General features: G+C 37.6%; 1 protein-coding gene across 2 annotated transcripts in view; it reads left to right on the top strand.

Moving 5' to 3' along the window:
- Positions 1-419: 419 nt before the first annotated feature.
- Positions 420-19,986, top strand: part of LOC309494440 (neural cell adhesion molecule 2) — a 280,054-nt gene continuing 260,487 nt past the window's right edge. For both annotated transcript variants that reach the window (XM_082163799.1, XM_082163798.1), the window contains exon 1: positions 420-525. In XM_082163799.1, the coding sequence (XP_082019925.1) occupies positions 474-525 (52 nt within the window). In that variant the 5' untranslated portion in view covers positions 420-473. The remainder of the gene's footprint in view (positions 526-19,986) is intronic.

Below are 19,986 nucleotides of genomic sequence, written 5' to 3'. Positions count from 1 at the left end.
AAGTAGCCTAGGTAAAAGAAGATATTTTGAAGAACTTTGTGAACCAAACAACAGTAGCCTAGTCTTTGGTGCACTGCTTTTTTAAAATTATTATTATTAGTATTATGTTATCTAATAAGAACCACTGAAAATTACGACAATCCTCAAATACACAGAGATATACATTTTTTTTTTTTTATAATTAGAAAAATATATGTTTCTTTTTACAAAACTGTATTTTTTAGTAGACAAATGTGAATTGGACACGTTATTGATAGGTTGCAGTGAGATTCGCATTTCAGATCCAGCCACACACACACACACACACGGACACGCGCACAGAGAGAGAGAGAGAGAGAGAGAGAGAGAGAGAGAGAGAGAGAGAGAGAGAGAGAGAGAGAGGGGGAGAGCTGGAGGATTCGCTACTTTCATTCGGCTCACTGAGGTTTCAACTAGCGACACAAGCGGCTGTCTGTCACTTTCACCTGCTGAAAATGATCCTCAAATTCACCTGTCTGCTCGGATTGCTGCTCTGCGGCTGTCAAGGTAAAGATATCAACATTTAAACATTTCAGTGGGCGGTCAAACAGCGGGCACAAGTTGGGCACCTCCATCTCTCTGCATCATCGGTCCAGACTCAGGGGGGAAATCTGGTGGTTTGTGGTGTTTTGTGGATGGACACTTGGATGAAAGAGGACATTTGTGCTGCTTTTTCCAACGTGGAGAGTTTGTGTGGAGAATAAATGCGCGTTTACCGATGATCCCTTCGCGTTATGATCGGTTGATTTATGATTGGCACATGACGTGTGTGGTAAATTCGCGGGTTCTGCAGTTCAGTTTAACGGTCATCTCTTGAGGAGACTGCAGCGTTTGCTCAGATTTTCTGAAATATATCCAGTTTATTTCGTTAACAGCGACCCTTAATGTTTAGAAAATTATCTCCTGTAGTTTTGTGAGGTAGCCTAATCAGCGTTATTATGTCCCCTCACACTTTCACATCGTTATTTTGTCCCTGCGTTAAATAATTTGTCACGCGCAGTTATATCTTTTCCTTCATAATTTGATTGATTTACGTTTGTTCGTCCAGCTTGTTCCCCGTTTTATTTCTGTCTCTGCAACTTGATGGATTCGTTCATAGGAATGCGCGCTATAATGTTTTATAACGCTCGTAAAGTACGAAGTACGCTGGCACGCGCGTTCAGAGGTGACACTTCATCGCTTATATTTACAACGCGGCTGATTTATTTCAAGAGGTGTTTGTTGCTTGTTTCTGTGGATGGATAGTGTTCACTTACATCAGATGAGAGCTTCAACGCGACGCGATGCAAACTAGAGAAAGCTACCGTTATAATGGACGAAGGTGATTGCAACGAACTAATTTGTTTACTTCTCGACTTCATAACGCTCGCGTTCTCGATTCGTCGCGTCGCGTTGGATGAACCCAGTGTCTTTGGCAGAACGACAGGTGGAGGTAGAGCGCTTCACAGTGTCCTCAGTCCTTTTGCAGTGCGATGTTATAAACATCCCCCTGTTCTCCGCCATCCAGATCTTGATAAGAAAATGCACTGGGATTTTCTTTAAAGAGTTACTGCCTGTCTATTATAGTTCTAGTTATAAGTGGGTGGAAAATGAATTGTTTCGCCCACCAACCAGTGGCTGAATGAAGAGTTTTGCCAGTCATGGTTCTTTTCTTTCTTTTTTTCCAATTCATAAAATTACTTGCTATGTTTACGAAATTAAACCACTCTCGCTTAGTCCTCTTAAGCTGTTTATATAATTGATTTTTGTAAGCTATAGCAGTGCACATCTTATCTATACTATTGTATGTGTTCAACTCTCCTGCTTTGCAGTTGTAACCATTGAAGTGTGCACTTTTGCATTTGATAAAAGCACATTCAGTGCACATTAGGATTTGCAGTGACAACGCAACTGGACAGCTTTCAGTTTCAATGACGTTTGACTGTTTTTCTGACAGATGTTACTTAAAAAACAGTGCTATATGGTAATTGTCAAAGACATGATGTTGTCCATCACAGATAAGGCAAAATTACCTGCCACTGTGAAAATATCCACATTTGGCGGGTGGCGAGTGTTAATTTCCCACCCTGATTATAGACATACTTGGTGTCAAAATTGTGCAGAAATGCATTGTGGAGCATATGATTTGTTTGGATTTGCTTTATGGATTTTAATGGTTGACCAGCTGTCTCAGTGATCATATCTGTGTTAAATACTAGGTGGATTTAAGTAGTCAATTAATTAAATTACACACATTGGCGGCGTCCAAAACAGATGTCAGCTGCCTAGTCAGCCAGTGGTTCGGTATAGACAACATTTCTGCATTAAATGCATTACATTTCTCCACCTTTCTGAGAGCTGTGTGATGCTCTTGTTCAAGATAACATGTGAAGAAGGCCTCAAGACCGGATTATATTACATATGGGCATTTGAGCACGTCTGGGGACGAGTATGATTGTCAGTTTACATGCTGTATATTGATTGTAACTGATAGTTTGATTCTTTTAAAGTCCCCCTGTAGTAGTCAATCATTTTATCCCTGAACTCATGTTTGATCACCAAAATGACATATTTAAATGTTTTTGCTTTGAAAAAATGTCTTCATGCCTTAAAATATCTTGAATGTAACTCGACACTCTTGCCTCATTTAGTATGCGCGGCTCTATGAATATGCAAATAAGCCCCGCCTCCACTCACTCACTCAGCTCAGAGATCCACTGGTTGACGATCACACGTTGATCTGATTGGTTACAAGGTAGTTTGTGACGTCAGAAACACCAGCGATTTCAAAGCGTGTTTTTGAGACTGTCTTTGGTTCACTGCAGTTTTAAGGAGGAAATACTCAGCAATGCTGTCGACTTATGAATTTACACATGCTTTGTCTTAAAGCAGATTAAAAACACCACATAGACACATAAACAACATTAAAAGCTGGATTTACACCACAGGGGGACTTTAAAAAGTGTACTTTGTAATGTCAAATTAGAATATTTATTTTAAAGAACATTTTAAATAATTGTATTAATAATCTTTTGTAAATGTGTTGACTAATATAATGACGTGCATGTAAAGTACTTGATTATACATTTAAATGTAGTGTATTACCTTTAAAGTTAATATTTTTTAAATGTAATCAATTGCATTTTATTCATTACAAATAAACACAACTAGCCTATATTTATATACATTACATGCAGGTTTCAATAGAAATGACATGTGTTTGCTTAGTTTAACCATATTTCACAATAGAAAGACAATATAAGTTATGACATATAAATGTGTATATAGACAGCAATTAGAGCAAATATTACAATGGTATTACAACATTAAAAACTTGATTTTCATCACAGGAGGACTTTAACATAACATATTTTAGATGATTTTATATAATCTTGTAAGTTTTCCAAGGCAGTTTTTTTTAGAGCTGCTAAATTAACGCTTTCCTCTTCAGCTTTCGTGTTTTCACTGTTATACGGTAGGGGGCGCTATAACACATTTTCTGAAAGAATACTGAATCTCCAGATCAAAACACATGCAAAGAAGAAGCAGAAACAAATGATATCATATGTAAGCAGATGCATATGAAAAATAGCGTGATTATCAACATTAAACAGCATATAAATCAAAACCGCCTAATGTTACTGAATGAAATGTCGACTCAGGACGAGCTTTAGTATGAGGTTTTGGGGCTGTTGATGAACTCCATCTGTGTTTAGATCATCGTTCTGAATCCAATCCAGACGTACCGACCCGGACTACAGCTTTTTGCTCAAAATATTGCTTATTTATGAAACTCACCCACATTCAAGTGTTGATAAAAAAAAAGCATTTTCTTTTTTTTTTAAAAGCAGAGGGTCTGTTCTTTCTTTTGATGCATTGCATGTTCAGATATTTATACTGTACAACAAAAATATTCTGGGGGCCATGGACATTTTGTGAAGATGATCGGTGGATGACAACTCTAAAAAGAAAAAATGCCGGCGGGGAAAGAGTTAATAGCAAGATGCTGTCAGTCAGTCAGTCAGTCACAAATGGCTGTGAACAATGGCACATCTATTATTATCGGAAAAAGAAACGTGTAATGTTGTCAGAATCAAGTGTCGGATTCTGATAACAATACTTGTTTTCTTTACAGCTTCTGCATGTGTATGTGTGTCTGTGTGTGTGTGTGTGTGTGTGTATAAATTATTACTGAATATGGAAGTCTGCAGTAGTCCACTGAAGAAACGCTGAAATAAAACAGGGCACATGTTTAGATTTTCATTCGTCTAAAAGTGAATCTGAGCCGAGCTATCCTGAATTTTTGAGTGTGAGTGTCATTAGCATGAGCTGCGAAGATATAACAGCTCTTATTGAGTTCAGATAAGTCATTGTAAGATGGCGAGCATGATATTCTGTTTAGAAATACCCGTACACATGCATGCCAGATTGAATGTTAACACTCGAGAAGCTCTTGGAATTGTCATTCACTTCATTTTGTCCGTTTTGTGGCACAGAAACGCTTCGCTTAAGGGCTTTTTCTCAAGAGCCCTTCTTTGTGATTTTCCTCACACAGCATCACGGATATATAAAAACATTCAGTCTTCGTTTCCATCTTCACCCTCAGTGTTTCTGAGGTCTATGCTCTCGGTGCAGTGAATTATGCGCTCTGCGGCGTGGCTGCAGATATCGTGTGCTATGTTAAGTGCCATAATTAAGAGATTTCTCTGAGTTGCGGGGAGGAATCTCAGTGGTGGGAGTAATAAAAGATTTATGTGGCGTACCGTGTGAAGAGTGTACGTCTGAAGTGCATCTCCATGGAGAAAAACGTGCACGATCTGCTCATTGGGGACGGGGGGAACGTAAAGCAAAGCGTGAGACAACTAGAGTAATGGTCATGCTTGTACAAACACGTACGCATGCAGATGCATGCATGCTCTCAATATGCAGACTAACCTTTATTTACCAGGAGAAATAGCCACACTGCAGCAGCAAAACAGTTCAGAGGCATACGAAAGTCACAGTAAAAATAAAATATGTGACCCTGGATCACGTCACCAGTCTCGAGTCGCACGGGTATACTTGTATAACAATACATTGTATGGGTCAAAATTATCCATTTTTCTTTTATGCCAAAAATCATTAGGATATTAAGTAAAGATCATGTTCCATGAAGATATTTTGTACATTTCCTACCGTAAATACATCAAGCATTTATTTGTGTGAGTGAATGCTGCACAATCGCCAACATAAATGAACAACTTTAAAGGAGATTTTCGCAATGTTTTGATTTTTTTGCATCCTCAGATTCCAGATGTTCAATAGTTGTATCTCAGCCAAATATTGTCCTATCCTAACAAACCATACATCAATGAAAAACTTATTTAATAACCTTTCAGATGATGCATAAATCTCAATTTCAAAAAATGTACCCATGTGACTGGTTTTGTCATCCAGGGTCACATATCACAGTATAAACCATTTGCATGCTTGCTTCTACAATGGTAGATTCTTGCCTGTGCTTTATATGCAACTTTGATGAATAATTTTTACAATGCTTGACTTAAAGGCCCACTGAAGTGCCTCGGTACGCAGAGCTTTGTTTGATGCGTTGATGTAATTTCCACTGAAACGGGAAGCTAAGGCGGGACATGTTGGATGGCTCCTCCCCCTTTTCAAACAGCCAATAGCGTTTAGTTTACCTCACAGACTGACAGCACCATGGAAGCGAATCCGAGCGCTGATGATACGCTGGATTCAATTGTAGAAGTGTGAATAAATTCTAGCCATTTAATTTTTAACCAACGTACAGTTGGAAAAGGGAATACAATTGGAGCGTTTGAGCAACCAAACACACACTCAAACCCATATTGCTCTGTGACGTGTCAACGCCTGGTTATTTATAGCGTAGGGGGCGGAGCTTTAGATTCTAGAGAGCATTTGATTGGACAGGAGATGTGATGAGAAGCGGTGACGTCATAAAAACCCCTGATCCATTTTAGCGAAAGTGAGAGACAACGTTTTGAAACACACCAGCTGATTCATAACCTTAAGACTAACATACTGTATTCATCCTAAAAGCTAAAAAATTTAAATTTTGATTTCAGGGGGACTTTAAAAAAACCTGACAAACAGGTTTATCTCGCTTAGTTTTTGTACAAATCCCTGCATTTGGCTTGTGTGCTATAAAACCCAGAGCACTATTTGATTAATGAGTGGAAGGGCGTATAGATATAAACCTAAGCCCACATGAAAACAGGACTATATCAGGCCCCTCCATCCCAGGGGAAATATACATGAGGAAAATCATTTTAAAGTGTGGTCGTATTCAGCTGGCCTCAGAGCTGCATAAAGTGCTAATTCAATGATGCTGTATGTATATAATAATATAATAATATGCTTTGATCCCCATGGGTTACAGAATCAGGGAAGATTTACATAGATTCTGCTTATAAAACACAGGTAATCCTGAGAACTTTTGGTTTGGTTGCTTTGTACGCAGTAGAGGTTGAAGGAAATGATGTCGTCATTTTATCCAAAGCAACTTCTAGTTAAAGGGTCATCATTTATTCACCTTTATGTTGTTTAAAAATCTTTTTTTATTCAAGCTCGAATAATACATATATTTTCCTGAACATAAATTGCACTGGGTCAAAATTACATTTTTGAGAGAGAGAAAGAAAAACACACACACACACACACACACACACACACAGATAAGTCACTTCGCATTAAATATCACATTCAAAATGTAAAATGTAAAACAATGGTAAATAAAAACAAGATACACATTCTAAACACTACAAAACATATATTTTATGCCTCTTACTGCACAACAAATCTTGCAAATTTAACGGTATACTTAACAAGAATGGAAATATGTGAGTATAAAAATTAACCATTTCTTTTTATATTTAATTGGTCTAACAAGCGCAAACTGTGTTAAAGTTGAATGTGAGGAGAGAGAAACACTGAAACCACAAGATTTCTGTAAGAAAAACATAAAATTCACCAACAATTAATTTGTTGCATTGACCGATATTTAACACAATTTACCAAATTAATGATTTCTATTACAACAGATCATTTAAGTTTAGACATGCAACCTTTTTTTTATGTTTGAATGACTGCATTCAATTTGATGAAGAATACACTGCAATGCTAGAACTGATATCAAGGTTAACTTAATTATAACCTGTAATTAAGTCGCTTTGGGAAATAAGATGCAGCATGTTTATGATGATAAAAAAAATGCTACATAATCTGGAAAATACTGGAAAACCACAGTCTGCACATCCAGAAAAATGCTTGGTAGGGACACACCGATATGAACATTTTGGCGGATACCGATACCCGATATTTCTTTATATTTGAAAGCCGATAACCGATATATATTAGCCGATAAATCTAAATCCAAATTTTTTACATAATTTTTGAAAGCCTGAATACAAAAACAAAAGTCTCACCATTATATCCATGTCCCAAGCACACAATTATGTTTTCATAAAAAATTCATGTCAGATTTTACCGCGCACATGTTGCACTGAACTGTATTTCCCTTTTTTGAAGTGATTTCAATCATATTTCAAGCAATTCAAACCCATCATGTTGAACAGTGAGCATCTGAAGTGTCTCAGCTGAAGGAAAATAATACATTATTTATCGACTTCAATATATCGGCCAAATGTTCTTATCAGGCCGGTAACGCTAACATTAAAAATGAACATATATCGGCCGATACCAATATGGCGGCCGATAAATCGTGCATCCCTAATGCTTACAGTCGTACAGATCTGTACATTTACATTTTTGGGTGAATTATACCTTGTCTTATCGAACATTTACATGCACACTTTTATCCGAAGTGATTTGCATTACATTCTCGGTAAGCATTTGTAAGAATTGAGAAATTAGAAAATGCCGGACAGTCTGGTTGAAGAGCGACCAGACCCTGAGAGGACAAAGGACCTCTCTCTGGAAATGAACATTTGAACTCCCCCTTGTGCACTATCGAGACCTCCTAGTCATCCTAATCTACATTTCATTCCCTCATCCCTCTCTCTCTCTCTCATGCTCAGATCACCTGAATTCACCCAAGAAAATATATAGTTTAATGTGAATGATTATCATTGAGTATTGTACATTTTGGTATCATTTGAAATGTCTCAGTGCGACTGGTACAAATGTCTCATTTCCAAATAAGTCAAACAAAAGGTAATAAGGTTTTTCAGAGTTTAGGGATAACTAGCACACAAAGGAAGGTGGTCTCCTGGCAAATGGTCTCACACCCCCAAAAGGTGTAACCTATGAATCCATTGTTAGAAGATGTTTCCATGTGAAAGAGGTTCTGTCTATATAATGGGAATGCAACGAGAAGATCTGGGCCTTTTTGTAACTCAAGTTGGCCCATGATGCTAAGAGTGACTCTTACTTAAGAGTAAACTCTTAGCATCATGTATCTAAATGTAGGGTCGGGGCCTTCTGTTACTCAGATGAGCCCATGATGTTAAAGGACCTCAAAGAATTCAGCATCATGTATTTCTTAATGTTGGGTTCGCATTTCTTCTCTTTATTCCAGAGCATTTTATGTTTTGTATTGATTATCTTTGAATTGATTATGAAATTGGCATGATACATTTACCTGACATAATAAATTGTTACATTTGATTATTCTAACCGTCTTTGACATTATATTCATTAAAGAGTTAAAAAGGAATAGTAAAACATTCGCTCACATTTAATGATGCACAGATATCATTAAAACCTTTTCATTTATGGAGTCAGATCAAATAACGAGAGAATACATATTCAAATGTATTGCATTTAATCAAAAAATACTTTGCCTCGAGAAAAGACAGCAACACGTAGAGACCTTACGCGCTGGCACTGGCTTACACATTCAAACCAGCAGCAACCTTCCAGTAAGAACTGGACTTTAGCCACTATTTCCCACAACATTCACTGACCAGAACTTGTCAGAATGAGTTTGTTTGTGGACTTTCCTAAATGTATTGGAAGGAACGTTTGGAGTTTCCGTCTCAATGGAGGTCTTGGCTGTGAATGGTTTCCATCTATTCCAGCTCCAGGGTTTGATGTGCAGCATCACAGTGACTCACCGAGCCTTGTGTTTCCACATCGTCCTCCTCCTCTCGTGGATTACGCCGCTACTGCACGGATAGCCGGAGTCAGAAGGAAAGCACGATATCATTGAGACGCTGCATGTCTGTTCAGAGACAGCTGTGAGTGGGCGTCCGGCGAGCTTTCAAAACCACACAGACTGTCAGTCTCTCTGAAGACCTTCACACACACACACACACACACACACACACACACACACACACACACACACACACACACACACACACACACACACACACACACACACACACACACACACACACACACACACACACACACTCACTCACTCGTGGAGCATCTTGGTCACTCCCTACAGGAACCAACAATCACTAATGAGATCGCTTTATAACCTCGGCTGGTTCTCCTATACACAGCATTTCGATTATTTGGAGAGCATGTGGGGTCTTTAGTTGCTTTTCTTGAGAAAAATACCTCAATAATCTAATGATTTTCAGAAGAGAACTCAACAATGTCTCAAACTGTTCGATTGGCCAAAGCTGGCAATCAAAAGTCAAACTCAAGGCATTTCAAGGTATAAATAATTTGTGCATTCAGAAACCTGCTGTGACTATAGGCTGAAAGTCTGTTTTAAATTACCCAGATTCTTCATGCAATAATAATTATATTTATCTGAAATAATATCTGGTATCTTAAATTAATATATATATATATATATATATATATATATATATATATATATATTTTTTTTTTTTTTTTTTTTTTTTTTTGGCCCGTTTAATCTCTGTCAAGAATACGCGTCACATTTCACCCCAAAATAAAAAAATATATAAAAAAATAAATAACCCATTGAAATTTGCATAAAGAAAATGTATCTTTTTGCAATATGACAGTTTTTTTTTGTGACAATTACCATCATAATAAGAAATGGCAATGCAATCACATTCTCTTTATTGTAATGTAATAAAATAATTATGTATAATAAAATTGTATTTAAATTTATGTTGTATTTGTTTATGCTGTTTTTACGTTTTACTGTAATATAGTAAAAATGTACATGTGAAACACTTAAAATAATGGCAATAACTAGGGCTGCACAATATCTCGAAATGATTGAAATATCGCAAATGTATGTATCGCAATATGCATATCGCAACGGCTTGCAATAACTGAGATCATGAACAAAAGACGAAGAGAAAATCACTCGCTGCACTCGGCTGAATAACTTTTGTAGCTTTAATAAGAATCAGTATATATATTTAATTCATACAGTGAAGACTAAGCAGTGTTTTATTATTACATTTGATTATTCAGTTTCTGTTGTTTAATAACCCTAATGTATGATAACCTGAACCCCGCTGATGTTATAATAACACTTCTTACGCTGCAGTAAAACACTGATGTTCACTTCCAGAAGCTGTACGAATGTTTTCTCGTCACAAAAAGAATGTGAAACACGTGTGTAGGTTGTATAATTTTAAATATATTTTAAACATAATTTAAGTTTATTTTACACACTTTAAGCATTATCGTATCGCATATCGAATATCGCATTATTTAATGAGTTATCGCATATCGCATTTTTCTTCAATATCTTGCAGCAGTAGCAATAACAAAAAAGTTAAATGTAATGATGATAGTAATGATAATTCTCTCTCTCTCTCTCTCTCTCTCTCTCTCTCTCTCTCTCTCTCTCTCTCTCTCTCTCTCTCTCTCTCTCTCGCTCTCTCTCATATATATATATATATATATATATATATATATATATATATGAGGAGCTCTTTTCCAAAACGCTATAAATCCATTTAAATAGTTTTCAGGAAAATTAAATTTTTTACCTAGACCCACACATTTTTGTGAATTTTCAATTCATCCTGTTAAAATGTTAGTTTTTTTTGGCTCAGTCTGAACATGTTGAACAATGATTATTAAATCAAACAACAATATTGTTGATGATAAATTCAAAGTTATTCTTTTTTTTTTTTTTGCTATAAATCCATCAATTTTTTTTCAAAACGCTATAAATCCAGGTTTGTCAAAAAAAAAAAAAAAAGGCAAGTCAGTCAGTAATAAATACATTGGCATTCAGTAAAGTGTCGAACCCATAAAAAGTAGAACCATTGTCCTCTTTACATAAAACAAATCACGACATGACCTTGTGTGTGTGAGAGAGAGTGAGTGAGTGGCGTTCACACCAAACGCGAATCGATCATCTGGCGCGAGTGATTTCCATGTTAAGTCAATGTAAAAATGCGTTTACACGCATCTGGAGGTCCTGCGGCGTGAATGAGGCGAATTGAGCGTCTGGCTATTGAAAATAGCAATGTGTAAAACAAACAGACAAAGTTCTGCTAATGCCTGTTTCTGTCGATGGATACACATTCTGGGTTCCCAATACATTACAACAGTGAAAAAATAAAAAGCCTGGACACAAACTCTTTGTAAACTTTGTTCAATGCGAGTGCGTCTGCTCAAACATTTACGCCGTCATCACCCGAGTGTTGATAGTGTACGAGCGCAGGCGAGACCTGAACAGCACACGCTGCTATCTGTGTTTAAACTAAACTCATTTAAGCCTTGCCAATTTAAACATTTAAGAGCCAGAAGATGCGAATGAGAACTCCAGCACGCTGTGAGATGTGTGTGTGTGTGTGTGTGTGTGTGTGTGTGTACTCATCTGAAGCGTGCAAATATTGAACATTAATCCTAGCAGGCGTGTGTATCAGCATCAGTGTGTACTGGATCTGTGCATTATATCTTAAAGTGACAGTAGCCTAATATTCCTGCAATCAAACCACAAAAGACAAGAAAACACTCACTGCTCTCGACCGAATAGCTTTTGTAACTTTGATTTATACAGTCAAATATACAATGTTATTTTTTTTTAATTCCTGTATCTGAAAACTAATGTTAGACCGACCTTTCGAAACTGAAAAGAACAGTTTATTTTATTTGTATCTTTGCAGTATTGCATTTATTTGTGCTGTTGCTTGTATTTAGATTATTTATTCTTATTTTCTTTATCTTTATTTGACATTACTCATTTCCCCCTTAACATACCGAATCGTACCGAAACCGTGACCCTAAAACCGCGAGTCATTTAAACCGTTGCTCCCCTAATATACAGTATATGCTAATATAACAGCCATTGTGGAAACTAAAAGTGTGTTCTTGGGGGTGGTGGCGCAATGGATAAGACACATGCCTTTGGTGTGAGAGACCCGGGTTCGAATCCACTGTGAGACACCAATGTGTCCCTGAGCAAGACACTTAACCCCTAGTTGCTCCAGAGGCGTGCGACCTCTGACATATATAGCAATTGTAAGTCGCTCTGGATAAAAGCGTCAGCTAAATGAATAAATGTAAATGTAAATGTAAATGTTCTTGGTTTACTAAAAGTGCTTATCGTCCTGCAAAGCCATTAATGTAAAGGTTTTTTTTTCTTTTTTTTTAAATTGCCTATTTATCTGAAAGTGTTTCATTAGTCAGAAGAAGGATCTTCATTGTGGAGATAAATAGTCTGACTCAATAATAACAACAATAACTGCAGTAGGTCGACAGTAATGAGGCCTTTGTAGAATAATCATTGATTACGGCTGAAATGAATCACGCTGCTAGATCTCCATAGGTGGCCACGCCAGAATGGATTATTTTACAAGTGCACAACATAACATATACGTTTGTTAGAAAATGGAGGACAGTTTAAAACTAACATGGACATGCGTTAAAAATAAACACTTTTACCTGCATATTTTATTATAAAATATCTATTTAATTAGTATTTATATATAGCTTTAATTAAGTTTTATTTGAGTAATTTTAGTACTTCATCTTAAACACTCGTGTGAGACGCTTCTGGAGGGAATTAAACCAAATCATTCTGATCACACACACACTTTGAATCCGGCGTTTCAGAAACACCAAACCAACATCTGAGATGCTTAAAATCACTGCAAACAAAATTACTGAAATAAATCCATTAATGCGGAAAAAATTAGCTTTCTTTGTGTGATTAAACAACATCCCAAATTTTGCATTAAAATAGATGGAAATATGGCTATAGTGGCGCCATCGACGTTCAGTTTCTTTTTGTTTTAACAATTTCAGTCTCTTTATTTTGACCTTCTGCACTTGCATCCATAGATTAATGAGAATCTTCAAGACGCAGATCCAGTGGTAAAATCCCATATCAGTAGTTGCATTCCGGTTTGATTTCAAGCTGAACAACATAATTGTGTGGAAAACACTGGGAAACTTTGATGCTGGTCAAGGTTTGTGTACTCGCAGACATTTCCCTTTTCACTCTGAAATGAGCAGAGACGCGCCTTCAGGAATTGCATCTTCACTTGATTGCTCCTTTTGAGCTGCTGTGTTGTTCTGTGTGGAGTGGCCTTTCATGAGGATGAAGGGACACATAAGACAGAGGCGTCGCGTCAAAACAAGACTCAATCTCACGAGGCGGAGGCGAAGCTTCAAACACAATCTCTCAGTGCTTATGCACTAACTAATGCCGCCCAATATGTTCACGCTCACTCCTTAAGGATGCGGATCTGTCTCGATCTCTCTCCATCTGTCTCTCCTTCTCCGTCTCTCTGTTTTCCCCAAAAGAAAATGTCATTGCTCAGAAGTTGCTCTTTCATAGCTCAAAAAAAGAAAAGTCCAGCATATGTTGTGTTTCGGATGCCGTGAAGCTTTTTAAAGGCACACTATGCAGTTTCCGTTTTTCTCAGACAGCGCCCCCTAGAGTCGCTGTGGAGTACTTGTGTTTAACGTTACTGTCGTAAATCACCCGCGCAGGGCCGTCTCTGCACTCTTCCGACCGCGCTTTCTTTGTTTTCTTCGTCGACTCTCCCATGATTCACGTCTGAAATGCGTGCTAGTGTCTTCCACAGAGGACACACTTCTTATGAAGAGCTCTTATCCAAAACGCGATAAACACCATTTAAAAAAAAAAAGAGTTTGTCATGTCATTTTGTTGTGTATTGAACCTCTTCTCTGCTCCATTAACGTTTCATGCCAAATCGCTATATTTCCTTGTTTAAAATGTCCTGCCAAGATGCAGTTCCTTTCCAAACCGCGATAAGCGCCGAACCTATTTTTAGCCTAAACGCGATACATCCTCTGGACTAATCAGAATTCTCTCTCTCTCGCTCTCTCACCCTCAAATCACTCGCGCGTATCGCGCCAGACGCTCAATTCGCCTCATTCGCGCCGCAGGACCTCCAGATGCGCGTTAACGCGTCTTTACATTGACTTAACATGGAAATTACTTGCGCCAGACGCTCTATTCGCGTTTGGTGTGAACGCCACTCACTCACTCTCTCACTCACTCACTCACTCACTCTCTCACACACACAAGGTCATGTCGTGATTTGTTTTATGTAAAGTGGACAATGGTTCTACTTTTTATGGGTTCGACACTTTACTGAATGCCAATGTATTTCTTACTGACTGACTTGCCTTTTTTTTTTTTAAGACAAATATATAGCGTTTTGAAAAAAATGTATGGATTTATAGCGTTTTGAAAAAAAAGTATGGATTTATATATAGCGTAAAAAAAAATTATAATCATTGTTCAACATGTTCAGACTGAGCCAAAAAACAACAACAACATTTTAACAGGATAAATTGAATATTCACAAAATGTGTGGGTCTAGGTAAAAAAATGAATATTCCTGAAAACTATTTAAATGGATTTATTGCGTTTTGGAAAAGAGCTCCTCATATGTTGTTGATGTATGTGAAGTCGTGATTCTCGCGAGATTTGTCGGGGCGCCCTGCTTTGCTATGGGGATGATTCGCTCTACTACGAGTTCGTTTACCATCGAAATGATTTCGAAGCTGTTATATTAAGGTACAAATATTGCATAGTGTGTCTTTAATCAGCGAATCATTCTTGCAGTGCCGGTGAAAAGCACGACTATGCTGGTCTTTTCAGAAGGTTATTGGATATATGGCTGTGCAACGATTAATCGCATCCAAAATAAAAGTTTGTGTTGACATAATATGAGTGTGTGTACTGTGTATAATAATTTTGTATACACACACATGCATATATATATTTAAGAAAAATGTGTTATTTATATATAAAATATTCATATATAATATAAATTATATATAAATATATATATATACATGCAAATATTTCTCATGCATGTGTGTGTATACAAAATAATTATTCACAGTACACACACATATATTATGTCAACACAAACTTTTATTTTGGATGCGATTAATCGTTGCCCAGCACTAACTGGAAATCTCAGATCTGGCTCTTTCAGGTATTACAATTAATAAAGTTTCTCAAATATTCCTTATGAGAAATAAAAATATAAACGTGAGTTTGGAGCATCTCAGATTATCTGAATATTAGGATGAGAACTGTTTGAGTTTAAATGGAGAACTCTTGACTTTTAATCACAGACATTGTTGAGAATCTCATCTTAAAAACTTTTCATAATCAGAAAAATGATTTTATCTTGTGTCTCCATTTGCGCTCTTAGTGTCGCAGACGAGAACTGAGTCTCATTTGTGATGTTTTCTTTTCTTTCTCTTTATATTCCTTTCTATTCCATTATCCTCATACATCATCATTTTATTATTTAATAATATTATTTAAGCAAGCTTCCTTAGAGGACCGAAGCACTCAGCATGAAGTGATTAAATCTGGAATAATTTAATAAATCCAAAAATTTTATGTAGAAATTTATTTTAAAATAATTAATTCAAATTAAACCTCCGTAAATGGCATCCATTAATTTTTCTAGTATTCCATTAAAATTGTAGCCATTATTCTTTATTTTTAAAGAATATTATTCTAAAATTTCATTTTGAGTACTTTTGTCCTCGCTAATCGTTCAAATCATCTTTTGTTTTGCCTTTGACATTCACAAGTAATTGCCCTTTGGCAAATTATGACAAAACATTCATTGAATTCAGTGGTAATGGAGTTTCATGCCGCTTGCTGGCATATGTGCCGTGTTTCCGTACACTAAGTTAATGATGTTTATCTAGGAAGGAGTAATGATGCTTTCTTTATATCAGACGCACATGTTTACAGTGTTACTGGAACAGTTGCGGCTAATGATTAAGCATTGATGGCGTTAACGTAAGCGCTGAGGCATTTGCACACATTCTCCAGTGAAGTAGCGTTTGCTAAACTGAGGTAATGGTGTTTGTTATCAGACTCGGTGGAACGAGGAGCGCTGTTTGTTTGTGATACAGCGGGGAATCGGTTCGCTCAGGTTGGTGGGCAGTCGATGGCTTCATTTATCACAGATGCTGTGGTGAAGTGAACGAGTCACAGCATCACACACACACACACACACACACTGGTTCGTTATCTTTGTTGGGACTCTCCATAGACATAATGGTTTTAATACTGTCCAAACTGTATATTTTGTCTCCTTACACTAACCCAACCCCTAAACCTACCCATCACACACACACAAACCCAACCCCTAAACCTACCCATCACACACACACCCATCACACACAACTTTCTGCATTTTTACATTTTCAAAATAACACATTCTGAATGATTTATAAGCTTTTGTACCCACTGGGATCTGCTGGCTGCTCCCCACAATGTAGGTGATCACAGGTTTTACAATCCTTGAGGGAAACCCATTGTCCCCACACAATATGATACACACATATATGCATGGTTCAATGCATAATGATTTTATAATTGGATTGTGAGAGAAACGACATCAAATGCATAAGAGAGATCCATCGTGTCCATGCAAGAGAGTGAAACTATTCATTTTTAATCTCAAGTCCCACAGCATGTCTCTTGTTTACAGTTTTTGCCTGTTGCTTGAACACATTTTGCAAAACTTCGCTCATTGTGCCAAAACTCTACACACAAGTAAACATGACACAACACTGGGAAATATACCATTCACATCTGTGTCAAATTGAAACTCTACTATCAAAACCTAAACTCTGCCATCAAAACCTAACATTCCTTTGTCAAAATGTAACTCTGATGACAAAATGACACATACTTGCATCATATGCATACATTTTCAGATCAGGGGGAACACACTAGTCTACTTTATATTAAACACTGCAGTCTTGGATTTTCACTGTTTATTCAGAAGGCATATTTTCAGGAGGCACATTTTCAAACAACCAAAAAAGCAAATAGGCCTACTCAATACTGTACATTGCAGCACTGTACATTGCAGTAACATGAATTCAGATAAAGCAAGAAATAATAATAATTATAATAATAGAAAAAACACTATACTGTAAACACAGAAAATCATGGCAATTGTGCATACGTGGGCTCATGGATCCCGCCGTCTGTTGGGGTCTGGCCACAGGACCTCATCGACATCGCAAGCAATGTCTTCTCCCACTAGGCACCGGGGAAAATATCCCCTTGCATGTCGAAACCATCCATGGGTTGCTGTCACCTGAATGTCGCCACAGGCCTATTCCAGGGCATGTGGTTGGCGGTCATATACACGCCATATAGCTCGAAGTCCTTTGACCCTGTTCCTCTCAAATGGGACCCTGTAGAGCTGCTTCATGGTGATGTTGTGTTTTCCCAAGATGCGTCTGATGGTGTTGATGCTCACATGGTTTATGTTGTTGAACACTTGCCTGTCTGCAAGTATTTTCTGTCGTAGCTGGTGGAGACGGATGGCATTGTCTGCCCTCACTAGGTCCACAACGGCAAGTTCCTGCTGTTGTGTGAACAGGCGTTGGCGTCCTCCCCCAGAAGGTCTTCTAGTCATTCTAGAGAAATACAACCACAAATTGTCATCGGTTTGCTTCTTTTTCTTACAGTACTTTACTGTATATATCATCCACTGTACTGAAACATCTCAATATACTGTAAGTAATCATGGCAGGGGCGTAGCACAATATCCCGGGCCCTAGGCAGTCCTGATGGCCCTCTCTCCCCTTGGGGCCCTGGTAATCAGTACTGATTTTACCCCCAGTTCGACGCCCCTGAATCATGGTATGTTTCACAAAAACTACCACTTTGGCTGCAAAAGGAGCATTAGCACCCTGCAATACCCTGTACACGTGATGTGGTAATGTGATATACTGTAGTACAGTGCTGTAAATACCATCTGAGTAGAGTAGAAGGTAGAGAGGTGAAGACATACCTGTTTTCTAGTCGGAATGTTCTTACAGTATTACAGATGCCACTGTGAAGCGGCTTAGATGTGGGTGGACTCTCTGCCCAGCTTCCCTCATAGTCAGGCCATGGTTGATGACATGGTCCACCAAAGTTGCTCTTATATCATCAGAAATAGGGGTCCGTGCATGGCCTCTTCAGCCTTGACCTCCTCCTCCTCCTCCTCCTCTCTTTGTAGCTGGCTGATTGGTGTTCAGTTTTGCAAGTATGTGCCTTCAGGTGTGTATTTGAGTGGTTGCAATTACCCAATGTGTTTTGTATTTTGGATACATGGGTTTTCCAAATGGCACCCTGAGATTTCATTTTTGAACAAAGTGTCTTATGTATGAAATAGAGTGTAGTATGCAGGACCAAGTGTGTTGTATAAAGGAGTAAGTGTGTTGCAGAATTGCAACTAGAGTGCAAAGCAGCGCTTTTGTTTAAGGTATGGGTACATGTGTTTGAGGTATGGTAACAAAAGCTTCAAGTTGTGTTACTTTAGTCTAAGCATGGGTCTATAGTGTTCAAGCAACAGGCAAAAACTTATTTTAGCTAATTTGATCGTGCTTTCAGATATATAAAGCTTGGCTGAAATGCACAGATCCAGAATTTTTTAACAAAGCATTCTTCTGCATACTTTTCTGATATTTAATCACCCCATGCTTGCTTTGGAGACTGTAAATGGCTGGATTACCGTAATACTGCCTAATGAGCGTTACTGTGAACTCGTTCATTCTGGTGTCTGTGAACGGCACGCTCTCTCAGTTTAACTTCGTTCAAACAGGGTGCCAGATTTCTATAGAGCCTTCCAGGCGAATACCCGGCTAAAACACACCGTAAACCAGCCTTAATATGTAGCGGAAAAAAACACCCAATCTGGCAACACCAGCCACCAGTGTCGCGCCGCCGCACGCGTCATCAAAACAAAAAGCAGTGAGGAGGCGCCGTATGATCATTTAAACGAGTTTTATGACAAGGTCGGTGAGGATTGGGAAAAATCGTACATTTCTGTGCAAACTTTGAAAGGAAAAGAAAATCCGCACTTGTTGAACCTGCCTGGTATATTTTTCCAGGATTCCAGTATTCCTTTTTAGTATGTACTGAAATGGAAAATTATTAAAATTGAAAAACATTTGTACCTTAAGGACTACTGTCCTGTTTTTCTTTTAATAATTCCTCATTAAAAAAGACCATTCAAGCAGCACGTTTTTAATAATTGCTGTCTGTGGATCTATATGGGCAGTGGAAATATTTTTTTGGGGAAAAAATTGCTCGTAGCAACATATGGAAAAAAAGAACTATGAACTAGTTCATTTTTGGAACTGTGAACTTAGTTCACAATTTTGAAGTATGAACTATGAACTGAACTAGTTCATTTTAAAATTTGTGAACTGAACTTTGAAATAGTTCATGTAGAAAGTGAACTTTCCCAACACTGGTTGTTATAACACATTTCTACAGAGGAGTGTCCTTGAAGTTGTTTGACCACAGTACACTCTAGGATTTAAGTTAATCCATAGACATTAATTCATGTGTGAAGTAAAAGATAAAATAAATAAAAATATAGTATAATAGTAAAAATGAATAAAATATGCTGGGTCAAATAAACAACCCAATTATCTGAGTAAAATTAACCCAACATGTGTTCTGTCCTATATTTACCCAGCCCTTGGGTTGAAAACAGCCCGCATTGGGTTGTTTTTAATTAACCCAGTGTTTTTTAGAGTGTAGCTCTGGATAAGCAACACATTTTTTAAATGCATGTCATTGCATCTTCA

Source organism: Leuciscus leuciscus (assembly GCF_965113295.1).
Source record: "Leuciscus leuciscus genome assembly, chromosome: 3".
NCBI lineage: Eukaryota > Metazoa > Chordata > Actinopteri > Cypriniformes > Leuciscidae > Leuciscus > Leuciscus leuciscus.
The sequence above is the reverse complement of the archived record's forward strand: the minus strand, read 5'-3'. Positions and strand labels throughout refer to the sequence as shown.